The 19,243-nt window shown below is 36.8% G+C and overlaps 1 protein-coding gene across 1 annotated transcript; it reads left to right on the top strand.

The window, feature by feature from the left end:
- The first annotated feature begins 248 nt into the window (after positions 1-248).
- On the top strand, positions 249-5,645 carry LOC128857462 (uncharacterized). The gene is made up of 2 exons (XM_054093218.1): positions 249-1,166; positions 5,502-5,645. Exons 1-2 carry the CDS (start codon positions 249-251, stop codon positions 5,643-5,645), a joined length of 1,062 nt encoding a protein of 353 aa, XP_053949193.1.
- The last annotated feature ends 13,598 nt before the right edge of the window (positions 5,646-19,243 follow it).

Below are 19,243 nucleotides of genomic sequence, written 5' to 3' on the forward strand. Positions count from 1 at the left end.
TTAGACCCACATGGGGTGTACACGCAGACAACGTTATCACAATCTATAAGCATGTTGTGGAGCCAACTATAACTTACGCTGCAAGTATATGGGGCAAAGCTATACAGTTTAATTATATTCGCCGTCTTCTTCGCTCGTTCCAAAGAACTTTCGCTATACGAGCAATCAGAGGCTTTCACACAGTTTCGGCTAATTCGGCTCTGGCGCTTGCAGGATTCACACCGCTGCATCTGAAGATAAAAGAAACTATGCAAATCGAAAGTGTCAAATTATCCGGAGTATATGATGAAACACTAAACGTCATGCTTGAACAACGCACTACACCAAAAAATCAACTACATCCTTCCGAGCGTCAGTCTATACGTTTTGAAAGTATAGCATCACAACAGGAAGCTGACAATACTATGGATGTAAATGCGACCCACATCTATACCGATGGAAGCAAGTTAGAAACAGGCGCTTGTGGATCAGCTTTTGTCATTCATAAACAAGATGACGACTGGACGTCACGTAAATTTAAATTACATGACACATGCACTGTCTTCCAGGCTGAAGCTCTAGCAATTGACACTGCACTTAAATGGGCTCAGAATGAATTGAAAACTGAAAAGCTAGTCATATATAGCGACAGTCGCTCTTGTTTGGAAGCTATCCAAAATCGGGGCAACCCCAATCCTTTAATTGCATCAATTCATCAGCACCTGTACCTTCTTCGCCAGCGACACAGAATTGACTTTTACTGGGTCAAATCGCACATCGGTATTGAAGGAAACGAGCGTGCAGATGAGCAGGCAAAAGAAGCAGCAAATCAAGGAGTCGATCCAGTATATACTGCATTTCCCTTAAGCTATGCTATACGGCAAATACGTTCTCAAATATTCGAGTCATGGCAGCAGGAGTATGCCGACGATACCACTGGCTCTATTACAAAGATTTTCTTTCCAATTCTTGAAGATGCGCAACTATACCGACAACTCTTTGGGATATCATTTGAATTGACACAGCTCTTTACTGGCCATGGATTCAACAAGGCATACTTAAAGCGATTCAAAATCATTGACGAAGACTGGTGCCCGTGTGACCAACTCACTGTGCAGAGTATGCATCATCTTTTGCACGACTGCCCACGCTTTCACAGTGCACGACAGAGACACGAAACATTCTGTGTACAATATGATATTCCAGCATTCAACATAAAACAAATTTCAAAATATCCTAGTTTGATAACATCATTTAATGAATTTGTCAAAAAAATAATTGATAATTTAAAAAACTTCAATGCTTCAAACATTCCTACCTAATGTCTTAATAATAATAGTAATATAGTAGAATAACCATCTAACTGCTTGTATCCAATCGCAGGCATTTTATTTCAGTTAGTTTTGTTAAACTATAAAATATTTATGTAATTGAAAATACTTGTAATCTATCTGAATGTTATACTGCACATATGTATGAAAATATTTGCTCTAGAAAACAAACTAATTGAAATAATAAATTACTCGAAACGCAGTAAGCGCGTAGAGCCCAAGGAAAAAAAAAAAAAACCTAACCTAACCTAACCTAACCTAACCTAACCTAACCTAACCTAACCTAACCTAACCTAACCTAACCTAACCTAACCTAACCTAACCTAACGTAACTACAACTTTTTTGGTTTCAGCTCCACATTAATTTCAACAGGTGGTGTATTTTTTCCACTTTCTACTAGGCGCATGCATATGTGGCTATAACTTTCCCAAACATATTATTTTTCTATTTCCTCTTTTCTGGATAAGACATGGATAACTAAATATAATTTAACTTGAGAAATGAAGATTTTAAAATCTCTAATTTACTTAAGCGCGCCCGTTCATTCATTCATAGGGTTCACCGCGAATGGGAAGCATCAGAGGGGGATGCAGAATCTGTTGCAAAACGCAAAATACCGAAGAACGTTCTGACCTTGTTCGATCTGTGGAGGACCCTTCAAAATCAGTGAAGGCCCTTGCGCGGGAGCTTAATGTTTCTGAGGGTCTTATCCGTTGAATTGCCAATGAAGATCTCCGGTATACTTCCTACTTTGTGCGCCGGCGACAGTTCGATCACATTCGAGAACAGCGAGTTATTCAATCAAAACGACTTCCAGACAAAATTTAACACCCTGAAGTGCCTGAGATTTTATGGTTTTTTTTCTGACGAAAAACATTTCGACTAAGATAAAAAGACTAACCGCAGAAATAACCAGCATTACAAATGGATATGTTCCAGTCCTGCAATGGTTTCTGTTGCCCTTCACATGAAATTTCCAGCTACTTTTACGGGTTTAGGTGTTATGAGCAACAAAGAACATGGCATGCCACCCACACCTTTTTTATTTAAAGATTTCTAGTGAATTCTGCTATTTATACCGAAGTTCTAGAGACAGTAGTGAAACCCCAGATTGATAGTATACGCGGTGACAGCCCATACATCACCCAGCAAAACTCTGCTCCTTCACACAAAGTAACGACGGAACAAGATTGGATGGCTGAAAATTTCCATGGCCATATAACACCGAACTTACGGGCGCCTAACTCCCCAGACATTGATCCTCTGTATTATGTATGGACTTTATTGAACGATTTTATAGGTATACGAGTGCGGTTAAATAAGTACCCATGTTTGATGACAGAGGGCGTTCCTGAAAGAAGTTTGTCTTAGCATCGTCTCCTGCCGTCGATCCAACGACGGCAAAACAAATTTCAGACTAATTGATAGTTTAGTTTGGATTTGCCAGCTATTCACGTAAGACGTGTTTCGTGATTTTCGCTAAGATGGAAAAAAGCTGTATCATTCGGTAACTCACTTTTTGCTTTTGGATGGGAAAAATGCGAGGAGATAAAAGCAAAGCTGGATGCTGTCTATAGTGACGCTTCCGCTTCTATGACCACAGTTAGATATTGGTTTAACGAATTTAAACGTTGGCGAACATCCGTTTTTGATGAGGAGCAGCGATCAGGACGCCCGGCAGTCATGGTTACCGAGGAAATCATTCAAAAAGTTCACGACATAATTCTCGCTGATTGACGAACGAAAGTGCGCGAAGTAACAGAGGCCATAGGTGTATCGACCGGAATGACAGTTAATATTTTACATGATAAGTTGGTGATGAAAAAATTGTCGGCCCGATACGTGCAGCAATTGCTCACGGTGAACAACAAGTGGATGCGACTGTTAACTTCAAAGCAGTTTTTGCGCAGTGAAGGAGCTTTTGCGCCGAGTTGTCACCGTTGATGAAACCTGGACTCATCAGTACACACAAGGAACTAAGTAATAATTAAAACAGGGGATTTCTTCCGGGGAATCTGCTACAAAGAAGGCGAAGACAGTCCCATCGGCCTGAGAAGTCATGGCTACGATTTTTTGGGATGCGAAGGGCGTCACCATCATGGAGCTTTTATAAAAAGAAAGAACAATCACTGGTCAATACTATACTGACTTATTGGATCGAAGAGGTGCTGTTTCACTCCGAGAAAGTCATTCCCGAGACGGAGGCGTACTTTGGAGAGTTCGACAAACCCCACTTTTGGAGGAGCGGCCGCTGTGGCCGAATGGGTTTGTTCGAGACTCTCATTTAAAATTCAGAGAGAACGTGAGTGAAACACCAAGCGGTCGCCTCTCGGCAGGTAATGGCAAACCTCCGAGTGCATTTCTGCCATGAAAAAGCTCCTCATAAAAATATCTGCCGTTCGGAGTCGGCTTGAAACTGTAGGTCCCTCCATTTGTAGAACAACATCAAGACGCACACCAGAAATAGGAGGAGGAGCTCGGCCAAACACCCAAAAAAGGCGTACGCTCCATTTATATACAGGGTTTGATTGAAAAGTAATGAACCTTATTTTTTTAAGCAGTTTTATTAAACCTTTTGGTTTATACAACTAATATTCTTCAAAATAGGACCCTTGAGCGTCAATACACCGCTGGTGTCGGTCCTTCCACTGCAGAAAACATTTTGTAAACTCATCCGCCGAAATCGCGTTCAATTCGGCTGGCACAGCTTTTGGATCGCCTCGATGGAGTTGAAACGCCTCCCCTTCAGCTCTCTTTTCAGGCGCGGGAACAAGAAGAAGTCCGGAGGGGACAAGCACCGGGACCCCATCTTGGCCAATGCAGAGGTGCCGAGGAAGGCGGTGTGCGCCGGCGCATTGTCGTGATGAAGGGTCCAGTTGTTGACGAGGTCGGGCTGAACCGCGTTTACAGTGCTTCCTGGAGGTACAAACTCCTTGTGGACGATGCCTGGAGAATCGAAAAAGATGATCAGCATGGTTTTGACCTTGGATTTCGACGTCCTCCCGGCCTTCCTTGAACGACTTGTGCCACCGTTTTACCTGGGCACTGGGCAAAGATTGGACCCCGTAAGCCTCCCATGATTAGCCTCGGTACTCGTTTTGTTTAGCTTTACGCAAATTTGATCGAGTCACGTTGCTCCAACGATCGCTGCATTTTCACCACTGCAAAATCCTAACACACATTTAAAACAGCTTTCACGCGCGAAGCGATGTTGACTGCACCGCTGTTGCCAGCGAACTGGGACCGGTTTCTAGTGGAAGGGGAAGGTCCAACGATCATTTTCCCCCACCAGCCGATTCGGTTGATCGCTTGGCAGACGCTCCGCGCGGGAAGGTTCAATCAAACCCTGTATATAAAAATGGCCGGAGCGTTGGGAGAAGTGTATTTTTCTAATATAAAAGGGGACTATGTTAAAAAATACAATTTTGAAAAAATGGTGTCTTCATTTCTAACACGAGTACTTATTTAACCCGCCTCGTATAATAAATTAGATAATAAATTAAACAATTCGTGAAGTTTCGTTAAATTTTGTTCAAAATGGAAAGTAATAAGCTTTACCTTCAAGTTTTTCGTATGCACCCTGTATTTTCATTGCCTTAACTCGCTGCTAATTTTTGTAGTAGTTCTGTGTAGCCGAAATTGGCTTTAAAGCTATGCTCTAATGGACTGCTTTTCTTAGATTGCGCGCCGTACAAATTGACCTCCCTAACATACTCGTACACACATCTAACAGCACGCCTGAGCGCGTAACTATTTATATAGTTCCTAAAAAGCATAGCTTTCTAGAATATATGCACACATACATACAAACACAGGGTTACCGATTTTTCTTGTATGAACGTCAACTTTTTTTAATGTTAGTTCAGGGGTGCGATTCTCCGATATTATATATTTCCGATATTTTTCTCTTTTTAGATAAAGGATATGTCAATTAATAACAATGATCAATAAAGTTTGAATCAAGCTCTAACATTTAAAAATGGCTGCTTGATGAAATTTTGAATTTACGATTTTTCATCAAGTACAGCATACTTCACATCATTAAAAACAAATTTGTATTGAAACTATTCTGCAAATTATTTTAAAAACTGGTATATCTTGAACTTCTTAAAAAATAATGCGTTTAAGTATCTTAAGTAATGCGACTATTCAAGTAACCCTGTATACACATGTCTTAAAATTCTATGCAGCCAACCACTGGCGCAGCATTTCGTCAACGCAAATGTCTTTCCATGTCACTAAGCTTACAGGATAAACACATTTTCGGTCCAGACGAAATGCATGCTGCCCCAATAGACGATCGCCTCGTCAAGCAAAAACAGTTGAATGCATAAAAAAGGAAGCAAAGAAAGCGACAAAGTATAATCGGAAAAAATCTTATCGCTTCGTTGCTTGAAGCCAAGAGTTCAGCGAATGCAGCCAGCCCGTGATGTTTGCCTTGCATTCTCTTTGTCAAGCAGGCACAAGACAAGCGCCAACAAATTGATGATGTATTGAGTATTGAGTGGAAGGTGAACTAAATACAAACAAGCAAAGCGGACAAGTGAATGAAGCCAAGCGAGCTCTTCCTCTAATCTCTTAGAAGGCCATGGGGAGTTTGGTTGCCACTGCCTCCTTTTCTCTACCCAAGGGAATTCGCTTTGAAAGTGAATGAATGAATGCCCGTATTTCGAATACCGAAAATAACGCAGTGGAAAAATTGAAATGGAAATGGAAATTCATGTGCTCATATACCAGCGGAAATGCACACAAATACGAGCGCATTTAACACATGGAAAGTATGTAGGTATGTCTGCATATTGCAGGTGAAACTGCCCCACTGACCTTATTTCGACACTTCTACTATGCGATGTATTGTATGTACTTGAAGTGCAGTCAGGCAGTACTGTCGGGAACATTCATACATACATCACCTACAGGCATACGTATGATGCAAGTATGTTTGTGTGTGAGTTACAGATATATTTTTAAATTTTAGCAATTGATTGATCGAATAAAAGTTTTGGAGTTGTGTTATGTCGTTATACAATTTGCCAAGAAAATGTTTTAACATACAAAAATTTTAAATTTATTTGCACTTCTTTTGCTATAAAAATTGCTTTTTATTGAATTTGGTACCTTTTTCACAATTTTTTCATTAACTTACTTACTGTCACCTTATTTGACACGATATGATTTTTTTGTTAAGTGTTCTATATTTCATAAAATTTTTTGAAAAGGGATAAACTAAGTATGCAGGCAGACATTTTATTTTTTTTTGCTTTATTTTATTTATCAACATAAAATACAAAAAAGTAAATGATGCTGCTAAAATACAACTATTCTCGACGCAAGACGTTGACTTCCGAATGTCATGCACCAAGCAGCCGCCGATCATGCAAGTATCAAAAATTATTGATATAATTTATTTAATTATGATTTTGACGTGATAACGTCTTATAATTCGATTTAACAGGCTGCACGCACGAAAAAATGTGTCGTTACCTTGCTCATTAGTGTTACCTTGCTCATATGTAGTTACCTTGCTCATTGCATTGAATGAACTGCAAATTCTTTCACCATTCGAAAGCTACATCCTCCACGAGTAACATGGATTTTATTTTATTTTGGAAATAGGGCTCGAGATATAGGTCAAAACGTGGACCCGGGTAACCTTCGGATGTGTATGTACAATATGGGTATCAAATGGAAGCTGTTGGTGAATGCTTTAGTCCAGAGTATTTTTCATGCCGCTCCGTGACTAGGGTCTCGAGATAGAGACCAAAACGTGGACCCTAGAATGTGTTTGTACAATATGGATATCAAATGAAAGCTGTTGATAAGTGCTTTAAAACGGGGTAATTTGTTATGTTATGTTATGTTATGTTATGTTATGGTATGTTATGTTATGTTATGTTATGTTATGTTATGTTATGTTATGTTATGTTATGTTATGTTATGTTATGTTATGTTATGTTATGTTATGTTATGTTATGTTATGTTATGTTATGTTATGTTATGTTATGTTATGTTATGTTATGTTATGTTATGTTATGTTATGTTATGTTATGTTATGTTATGTTATGTTATGTTATGTTATGTTATGTTATGTTATGTTATGTTATGTTATGTTATGTTATGTTATGTTATGTTATGTTATGTTATGTTATGTTATGTTATGTTATGTTATGTTATGTTATGTTATGTTATGTTATGTTATGTTATGTTATGTTATGTTATGTTATGTTATGTTATGTTATGTTATGTTATGTTATGTTATGTTATGTTATGTTATGTTATGTTATGTTATGTTATGTTATGTTATGTTATGTTATGTTATGTTATGTTACGTTATGTTATGTTATGTTATGTTATGTTATGTCATGTTATGTTATGTTATGTTATGTTATGTTATGTTATGTTATGTTATGTTATTTTATGTTATGTTATGTTATGTTATGTTATGTTATGTTATGTTATGTTATGTTATGTTATGTTATGTTATGTTATGTTATGTTATGTTATGTTATGTTATGTTATGTTATGTTATGTTATGTTATGTTATGTTATGTTGTGTTGTGTTATGTTGTGTTATGTTGTGTTATGTTATGTTATGTTGTGTTGTGTTATGTTGTGTTATGTTGTGTTATGTTATGTTAACTCATTCTCTATATCCATACAAAATATCTATCAAACAAATAAAATTAAAATTTTCTTGTGAAAAATGCAACCATTCAATCAGTATTTTCTTATGACGTTATCACGTTAAACTATCGTCAGTAAACCGACTTTACAGACAACCTCTTTTTTCACAATAAATGGCTGGAATTTAGAATAATGTATATTGGGCAATTTTTGGCAAACTATTATGTCTTTATTAATGAAACTTGGTGGAGATGTTAGTGAGGTGTTCAGGAACACTCTTTATAACTCCAAATTATTTGGGAAATTTCATAATTATTTGCCTTCAAAATGCCCTTTGGAACTTCACTATAATTTGCCACATTACACTCAACATTTTTTAACACTTCACTAAAAATCACCAAATATACACTCATACGCGTATTTTATTGATTTTTATCCTTATATTCGAATTATTTTCATTAAAATTAAATGCAAATTCATTTGTCCATACAATCACTTTCCAATTTTAAACGCGAATAAGAAGAAGATTGGAATGACAACAGTATGGTGTTGCCGGATGCCTGCAAATGAAACAAAAATATGAACAAAAATTAAGTATTTAAGTTTAGTGTTAATGATGGGGATGGGGGTTATTGTGTCTCCTTACTACATACACGCATATGATGTTTTAATTTTGGGTTCAATGGTTTTAACACGGAAATGGAGTTCTACGCAAAAATACTGTGGATTGCGTAGCCGGAGTTGGACTGATGAGGGTTATTTTTTTGAAGCGCGGCCGAAGGCGGCCCACGCGATAAGGAGTTCTACCCAGAAATACTGTGTTAATTAATTTAATTTAATTTTAATTACTTTATTATGTTTTGTGACACGCTAAATATCATTGTTTTTAAGTTTAAATGCGTTGTATGTTTTTATTTTCAAAAATATTTCTCAACTTAAAATTACAGCAAAAAATACTGCAGTTTTACAATGAACCTTCCACTGAACATCCCTGCATACGAACTTCGTTTTTATTTCAGGTGTATGGCAACACCAACTTTTCGCTAAATTAGAGAACTTTAACATTAAATTACTTAAAAACTATAAGCTTCCGGCAGGTTCGGTTTTCAGTTTTAAGATGGGGATACACCCCTCTATCCCCCCTTTTAACCTTTTTTTTCAAAGCGATATACATTATACCTACTAAAGTTTTCCCCAATAAATATAACTACTGTTTTACAGATCTTCGGTTGAAGCACGTATTTTCGAGTTTTTTTGCAGTAGTTTGAATGCCGCAACAACCCATAGGAAATAGAAAAACAAAGACTTGCCAGGTCTGGCCAGTTCTAGCCAGTTCGGTCAAAATCTGAGCTTCATTTTAAGACTTAACTGCTTGATCCGACTTTTTAAGAGAAAAAGGTAGTATTCTGAACTAACAAATAAAAGATTGTTCGAGCGCAGCTTAAAGAAATTCGATGAGCCACGAGGATCATAAAATCATCATAATCATTTTCGTATCAACGGAAAGAGCAAAAATGTAACACAAATGACCAAGAAATTTATTATTCATTGAATAGAACGCGTAGATACTCAGATATGTATATGTAAATACATATAAAAAAAAAATAACAAATACAAGTCACACGGAAATAATTAAAGGATAAAACCAGGCAATGATTGCCAAAAATAATCTGATATTAGGCAAACAAATAAATATTTATGCAGTGCGTGCGTGCATATTTTTCACATTAGCTACAATATTGTGCATGCCAAGTAGGTGAGTATGTATGTACATATGCAGATATGTAGCTGCACGTATATCAAAATACGTCCATGTGAGAATGGGCCTGCCATAATGGCTGTAATAAAAAGTGAACACAACCAACATCACAAATACAGCAACATAATCGGTTAATGTGATTCCGTTAGATGGAATAGAGGGAGCCCAACTACTACATGCACATAAACTTACAGATAAACAGTTATTTGTAGCTACAACGACAGCTTTGCATTCGACTTCCTGCCACTTCAATCAGCGCCAGTCAGCAGCCAAGCAAAAATGGTGCAAAATTAATACAGAGAAAACCAATAAATACGAGCAAATGCTAAAACGAGCCGAAAGCAAATGTACGCTTGCTGTATGCTGCTCCTACACACATACGTAAGTACATACATATACGAGTGTGTGTACGAGTAACACACATTGCGACAGGAAAGTGAAAAGCAAAGACGCAGCAACAACACAACTTAAAGTAGCATCAGCCAGCAAAGATGCTTATCAGCGATAAGCAAACGACTAAGTGAGCAACTCAACTGTAACGAAGTGGGCTGTACTGGGTTGATTGGAATGAAATTAAATTGAACTTAGCCTAAACATACTGAGTCTCTTGCAGTCCTGCTGAGTTCAGTTGGGCTTCAGCAAACAGAGTCGCTCTGAATTGAGTTGACTAAATGCGAAGGCAAAGATCCCGAACACCTCCACATAATCGTCTACTGCACTACTGCTTCCCCTCGGATAACACACAGGAAAATATGAAGTGGCGGAAGATGGCATTTTCCGGTAAACGACAATATGTTGCTGAACAAATTTCCATAAGGCAGATGGCAGATAACAGCTTAAGGCAAAGATATGCATGGGAGAGTAAATAAAAATATATTTGCGTGTGTTAGTAGAGTTAGTAAGAAATGCAAGGAAAGTATGCCAAGCCAACGGAAACTGGTATTTGCGTGAAGCTTTAGCAAGCATACTCCTCACCATGCGGTGGGCGCGCGGGTAACTGCCATCTCTGATAGTGTGTATGTATGTATGCACGCATGTGGTTCTGAGGATGTTTGCTTGCACACAAGTAAGCATGTATGTATGTATGTACATATATTGTGAAACGCCTATCTGCAACGCATAGCCAAAGTGTAGGTGGGGTAAAGTGACAAACAATTCTATCAAACTCTGCATTGAAGGAGGCTAAATGTCAGTTCAAGTTGAAAGGATTGCGCGATTTTTCATCAAAAATAAAGGAGGAAAAAACCAGGAACAAACGACTGAACTGTCTCTTGCAGGTTACGAAGATAAACAATCCCTCACACGCGCATGGCTGCGTACAGTGTTGGGAAAAATAATAGAAATAAGCCTTTTCTTAAAATTTTTCATACAAATTAGTTTTGGTTACTTTCTAAATCTAGTTAAAGTGCAGCCAGACCTAAAAGTATTCATATGATGTTTTACGATATTGGAAATTATATATTTATAAAAAACAAATTAAATATCATAATTTGGGCATCAAATGGGGGATAGTTTTAGCAGCTTCAGTGCGGAAACACAGGGTGGGCCAAATAAGACCTACTAATGTTGAACACAAATAACTTGTTTATTTTTTGACATATTTATTTTTCTCTTTTTGTAGGTTATAATTGAATTGTTGGAAGGTTATTATGGAACCCTACCGCAAGACCACCAACAACGACTACAATACGCTATTCGTTTTACGCAATTAGCCACACAAATTGATTTTTTAAATAATGTTTTGAAGCTTTTGAAGCGCATTTCCATTTAAATGGTTATGCCAACAAACAAAACTGTAGATTGTGGGGCTCTGAAAATCTAAGGGCAACACACCAACATCAGTTGCCCCCATCTAAATGTACTGTTTGGTGCGGTGTTATGGCCATTAGAGTTATCGGTCCATATTTCTTCGAAAATGAGGATGAAACGCCGGAATCGATTTCAGGAGCTTCTTACAGAGCATTGATTGAAAACTTTTTGCGGCCAATGACGGAGCAGTATCCTAATTTGTGGTTTCAACAAGATAGAGCAACTGCGCATACTGCTAGGCAAACTATGGACCTGCTGCGTGAAATTTTTAGCGAACGTCTGATTTCCAAAAATTCAGATTTCCCTTGGCCACCTCGTTCGCCAGACTTGACTGCGCCCGACTTCTTTTTATGGGGATATTTAAAAGACAAAGTGTATCTTAATAAACCAGAGGCTATTAGATAGCTGAAGCGAAATATTCGAGACGAAATACTAAGCCTTCAACCAGAAACATTATGTGGTGTAATGAAAAACGCATTGAAAAGAGCCAATCTTTTTATCGAGAAAAATGGTGAACATTTGTCTGATGTAATATTTCAGACATAATTTCCATAAAATATATTCAATGTATAAAAACAATTAACCAAAATAAATGATTATTGCAAAAGTTAATTGTGTTTAACATTAGTAGGTCTGGTTTGGCCCACCCTGTACTATTTATTGGGGCTGCCACCTAGCTTTCACAATTTTAGTATACAGGTATCCCTCGTATAACGCGATAGTTACGTTCCAGAAGAATTGCGCGTTATGTAATTCCGCGTTATCTAAAACATAGTTTTCATATAAATTTGGGGGTTATGTTCCAATAGGTTTTTTTTAAATCAAATACATACAAAATAACAGATGCACATATATTTCAACTCAATACTAAAGTTCAGACTTTCTTATACAATTAAAAACACAAGATATGAATAATAACACATATGTACATACATATTTCAAAATTCAAAAAAACAAAATTTAAATAATTATGTGCACATTAAAAAATTTAAAAACAAACTAAAACAAATTAAAGGTTTATTAAAAACTTTATTGTTATTCTTCAAACTTCTTATGGTAATTCATCTATTTCACTGTCTTCAAAGATCTTTGCACGTGGGCGTTTTGGGGGAGCAATAGCTTCATCAGAAGATATTTCTTCAACATAGTTTTCGCTATTGGATAAGAAACTAGTTGTAGGACCTTGTGGTTCTTCTACTGGTTTTATAATTGCAAAATCTGTTATCAGTTTTTGGTGGGTGGTTTTTTAAGCTCCTTTTCTGGTATACTCACACATGTTGTGAAGGCAAAAAAGGGTAATTCCCGGTTTACATTAAAAATACATTACATATTATATATATGTAGTACGCAAATTAGTGTTACCAGATTTTATAATTATGTATTTTCCCCTTCGCGTTATATAAGCCTAAATTTCGCGTTGTACCTAAACCTAATTTTTCCAAATCGCGTTATATCGAAACCGCGTTGTATAAGACCGCGTTATACAAGGGATACCTGTATTTATTTTTAAAGATAATATACCATATACTCAAAAATTTTTGTTTTCAAATTAATTTGAATAATTTTTTTTTGCAAAAATATGAATATCTCCAAGACATCGATTTATCGAGCTTTAACTGATCATTTGGGCCTGCGAAAGGTCTGTGCACGTTTCGTTCCGCACAAGTTAACTGAGGACCACAAATTGCTCAGAATTCAACATTCCACAGACTTCATTAAAGGGGCTAGAAAAGACAAGAACTTCCTTTACAACATTGTAATTGGTGATGAAACGTGGTGTTTGCAACATTAATCTGAAACTAAGCGTCAAAGTGCCGAATGGAAGGTCTCAGACCAGCCACCACCCAAAAAACCGCGTTTGTAGAAGCCCAAAATCAAGTCGATGCTCATTTCTTTTTACGATTCCAGCCAAAGACATTTCGGTCAATGGCCTGAAACGGAAATGGCCTTTTAGATCGCGCCAAACAGTATATCGAGGACAGAGGGGACTATTTTGAATAAATAAACTCGAAGTTATCAGAAGAAAGCTCCTATCGTTTCTATTTTAGCTCAGTCTTGTTTGTTTTGGACTTCCCTTTGTATTTAACTAAAGTAGGTCTTGACTGCGTGAAATTATATTCCAAAGCATTAATGGGTCTTTGTGGGGGTCTAGAAATTTCAAAAAATCAATTTTTTGTGTTTTCGATATTTCGAAAGTATAGTAACTTAGGAATATTCTGTGAAATTTTCATGTGAAAATTCCCAATATTATAGTCTCTACAGCCCATTAACTAGGTACAGAGCGGTCCGCGCGCTTCAGTACCTCGAACTTTAAACTTTATTGTTGTCAAAAAAAAAAAAACTATTCAACGGATTCGTCTGAAATTTTAATATGTTGTTCACAATATCGGCTATCGTCCGTAGTAGAATCATATTAATATTTCAATTATTTCTTATTTTTTGGATTAAAAAACTGAGAACAAACCGATTTTTAGAGTGTTACATTCAAAACCGCGCCATTTTTTGAATTTGTTTTTATTCTATTAGCTGATTAATTATATATTTTTTTTTTGGTGTTTCAGATAAATAGAAGAGCCAAAATGGACAACACCGTCCTGGTCCAATTATTCGGGAGGTCCAACTTCAGCGCCTTTTTTAAAATTATTCAAATTTAAAATTTTTTTTTTTCATATTTATATGTAAATGAAGGTTAATAAAAAGCCTAACAAATTTAATTGAATTTAAATCAATTAATTAAATTTTATCATTTTTTTATTGTAAAGAAAAATTCCAGAAAATACCCTAAATTTTCGATAAGTTTAGTTCAGCACTGGTTCTAGATATGTGAGCGTTAACTACTTCTAAAAAAGACAATTTTAAGGAATTACAATTGGAGAAGGACTATTAGAGTGATCCTTTCTAAAATAGAAGAGCAGCCAATAGAGCCATTTATGATATTAATGTGAAATGAGCACGCTAAAATAGATCTTCTCTCCTTAAGTGTGGGACGGCTAATTAAAGGTAACGAGAATATGTAGTAAGAAGGCAGTGGTAGTGAAAAACTTAATGAGCGAAGCGGTAAGATTGAATTTTTGGGCAAGGCCTCCAGATAAACGCTGCATACTCTAGTCTTGTTTTAACCAATGCACAATGCAGACAGTTAAGTATGTAGTGGTTCGTAAATGCTTGACAGTTTCGGCGAATAAAAGTTAACAACGAATACGAGCGCGAAAGAATATGTTCGACATGGGCTTCATTTGGTTCACAGATTGCCAGACAGAGCTAGCAATACTCTAAGAAGCATGGAAAGTATTGATATGCCTACCGGAAGTTACATGAAAGCATTTATTGATATTAAGCTTCAAATTATTTTTGCGGCACCATTAATTGACCCCATTTATGTTGGATTGAAGGTTGGCTGAGTCGCGAAATCTATGATGGTTACAAAAGGGTTTTCCAATTACAGGTTTACTGGTGAATGGATTGCGCTATCGAGGGATGATTAACGATTTTTAAGGGCGCAATTGGATGGTATTGATCTGGACAACGTTTATTTTCAACAAGACGGCGCTACGTGCCACACAAGCAACGAAACCATTGACCTTTTACGCGAAAAGTTTCCGGACCGCGTTATCTCTCGAAAAGGTGATCACAATTGTCCACCGAGATCTTGTGATTTAACATCTTGTGACTTTTTTCTTTGGGGTCACGTGAAAGAAAAGGTCTAGGCCAACAGCCCAGGGTCGATTCAAGACCTCAAAGACTAAATTCGTGAGGCTATTGAGGACTTAGGGCAGCCACTTTGCAGTTCGGTTATGGAAAATTTTATGAAAAGTATGTTACCCCGTAAGCGGGGTCGTGGTGATCATTTGTCTGATGTTATTTTCCATTATTAACGGCATACCCTCCTCTTTATAATGAAATAAACATCCGATCATTTATATTAAAAAATAGTATTTTTCTTTCTTCTTACTTTAAGATCATCAGCGTAAAGCAAGAAATCAGCAAATTTAAAGCATAAGCTAATATCATTGATGAAAAGAACAAAAAATAGGGGGCCCGAGGACACTAAAGGGTGTTTTTTTAGAGGTTAGGTTTTCAAGTTGGCACTACTTTTTTCGTAGATGGTCTTTTTGATAGCTGTCACTTGATTTATGCTCAGTTTGGTTTGCCATTTCATAATGAATAGACTTACACCTGAACAACGTTTGCAAATCGTGCAAATTTATTACGAAAATAATGGTTCGGTTCGCGCGACGCATCGAAGAAAATTTTGTTCAGCGATGAAGCTCACTTTTGGTTGAATGGGTATGTCAATAAGCAAAATTGTCGCATTTGGAGTGAACATAATCCACAAGCCATTGCTGAGACGCCGTTACATCCTCAAAAAGTCACTGTTTGGTGTGCTCTATGGGCAGAGGGAATCATTGGTCCATATTTCTTTAAAAATGAAGCCGGCCATAATGTTACAGTCAATGGAGAGCGCTATAGAGCCATGATTAATGACTTTTTCGTGCCTGAATTGGACGATGTTGATGTGGACGACCTTTGGTTCCAACAAGATGGCCCTACATGCCATACAGCCAACGCAACAATCGATTTATTGAAGGAAACTTTTGGTGAGCGCATTATCTCGCGCCGTGGACCTGTGGCGTGGCCTCCAAGATCGAGCGATATAACACCGCTGGACTATTTCTTGTGGGGCTATGTGAAGTCGCTTGTCTACGCAGATAAGCCCGAGACGATTGACGTCTTGGAAGAGAATATTCGGCGCGTTATTGCTGACATACGGCCCCAATTGCTGCAAAAAGTGGTCGAAAAGTGGGCCTCTCGGCTGGAATTTATTCGAGCCAGCCGCGGCGGCCACTTGCCCGAAATCATTTTTAAAACATAATGGCAAACCCTTATCTTTATAATAAAGCTAAATTCTTGGCCATAACATTAAATTATATACGTTTTATTTCATCTTGAAAACCTAACCTCTAAAAAAAACACCCTTTACCTTGGGGAACATCAGAGGACGCGCTAAATGGTGTTGAAACAACTTTGACAACAGCAACAACAGCAGCGCCTATTAGTTAAGTAGTTCTAAGTGTGCTGAATTAACAAGAATGTTGAACGAAAGAGATAAAATTCAGCAGAAGCAAACGATGTAGTACTGTGTCAAAACCTTTCGAAAAGTCACTGTAGATAGTATCCACCTGAGACATATTTTATAAACCAGAGAACCAGTAATTGTTGAAAATTTGCTCGGTTTGTAATCGTTGAGCCATTGCGACGTATCCATGTTGGCTTGGATAAACGAAGTTCGTAACGGCAAAGGACAATTTGCCTTTTACAATAATCTCAAATAAATTGGAAAGATTTAGCTTTGAGGTCGGCCTCTAACACCGGACGTTATTTTTGTTGACCGATGCTGCAGATGTTTGTTTCAATCGTCAACAAATATATTCTTGTTGATTTCTAATAGTTTTTTGCTTAACAGTGTTGCGCATTGTGCATTGTGTAATGGTACATTTTATTGCACTAGAATTTAAAGAGCTCAAAAACTGCATACAAACGATTTTTCTAGAAAATGGAATTAAAAACCGTTGAAAAGTTATTTGATTTTTTTCTAATTTCTGTATAAAGTTTGAAGTTCGGATTTAAACATTTTTTGTTAAACAATAAGCTTATGCTTTTATGAAAGAATGTAATGAGCATTAAAAAAATCTTCCAAAAAAAAAGCATTAATCAAAATTGGTCAAAGTGTTGAGGTGCTAGCGTTTTGTCGCGGGCTGTAAAAAGGTAAATGGGTCAAAAAACTTGAATGATTTTGATGCTATTTGTTGAAGATGCTCTATACATAGATATAGGTATATAACTTATATAGGTATACATACTTTTTATATGAACTTTGCAAAGGGGGAGGGGAGTAAATATTTACTTAGTAGTTAGTGAGACAATAACTTGTAAGCTTATCATTAAGGACGCACTAATCAGTTCTGCAAATCAAAGATGGATTAGAGCTAACACCTGTGAAATTGCTAGGCAAGCATGACCAAGGGTGAATTTACATCTGTCCAAGAGTATTATAAAACTGAGTAGACTTGAAATTAGGTCCTTAGTAGGGGCCCTCACAGGGCATTGTCTCATAGAAAAGCATGCAAGGAGATTAGGCGTTTACACGCTTGATTTCTGTCGTAACTGCAGAAATGAGGAGGCGTTGGAAACAATTCAACACCTTTTTGGTACATGCCCGGCTCTAGCCAGAAGCAGGAACCGATTTTTGAAATCCTACTTCTTAACGAATATAGATAATCTATACACTTTAGGTATCAACAACCTTTTACGCTTTGTCAAAGGCTCAGGATGGCTTAATGTGGAGGCTCACAACGGACCCATTTCGTGGTCTAAGTCGCATCGTTGTCCCTATGTGCGAAGCGGCTGCCAAACTTAACCTAACTAACTAGCGAGATGTAGAGGCCATAAATTTTAATTTTTTTATGCAAAAGTTTTTCTTTGATTAGTAATATACATCAAATAATTGTCGCTTAAAGAAAAAAGTAAATGAATGCTTTCTACAGCGTTTTTATCATACTTTCGATAAATTTAATCTTATTTAATTAATTGTTTTGTTTTTTATGGTGCTCCAATAAAAGTTTATGTTGGTTAAGTTTAAGTTAAGGGGTTAAGGATAGTCAGAATTTTGGACGGTTTTTTACATTTTCTTAAAGCATAATATCTTAAAAATATTGTGCGAAAATTTGAAGTGAATCCGACAAATACTTTTTGAGTTATTCAACAATTAGCAAAGGGTGCTCGTGGAATCGATAACAAAACTTTAAATGCGTTTTTTTCAAAACTATGTTTTTTGAACTGGTGATCACTGTAACTTAAAAACCGCTTGGTTGAATTAAATAAAATGTATACTGCTTTTGAGAAACATGAAACACTCGTGCCTGATCGAAGGATGTTTTGTTTTTTAAATTTCGATTTTTTTTTTAACAATTAGTTGTCGGTTTTTTTCTGAAAAATACTTGCTGAGGCATCACATTGTTAATTTTGAAAAAAAGCTTCGATCAGGCACAATATTATCTATTAATAAAACTATTTTCTCTTGTTCGATTACTTTTAGATGAATCTCCAAGGACTTGTGATGATCGCCGCAAGGGACTTCTGGAGAGGCAGGCTCCACACAAACAGCGACAACTTTTACAATTTTTAATTTATTTTTTCCAAGTTTGCAAAAGGGAAATTGAAACATGATATATAATATTAACGCAATATTTATATTTTTGGAAAGCAATTGATTAGAAAAAAAGAAATTATTAAAAATCATCATTTTTTTGGGCTTCTAACCTCTTAAAATAGTACCTACCTAATTTTATATGGAGAGAAAAAGTTTCAGAATGGAATTTTGATCTTGAACGCAGGGTAAATTGAAAAACTCTCTTCTCAACAAGTGCTATCAGGGACCAAGTAAACAATTCAGCATAAAGTCCGCTCTCGATGAACAAAACTAATACTCTACAAGGCTCTCATCATGCCTGTACTATGGCGCAGAGGATTGGTCGATTGCAATATCTGACGAGGCGTCACTTGGAATGTTTGAGAGAAAGATTCTGCTGAAGATTTTTGGACCTTTGCACGTTGGCAACGGCGAATATCGCAGGCGATGGAACGATGAGCTGTATGAGCTTTACGGCGACATAGACATAGCGCAGCGATAAAAAGATCCAGTGGATCTGCTGATTGAGTTACGTCGTCCGAATGAATATA

Source organism: Anastrepha ludens, chromosome 3 (genome assembly GCF_028408465.1).
Source record: "Anastrepha ludens isolate Willacy chromosome 3, idAnaLude1.1, whole genome shotgun sequence".
Taxonomy (NCBI): domain Eukaryota; kingdom Metazoa; phylum Arthropoda; class Insecta; order Diptera; family Tephritidae; genus Anastrepha; species Anastrepha ludens.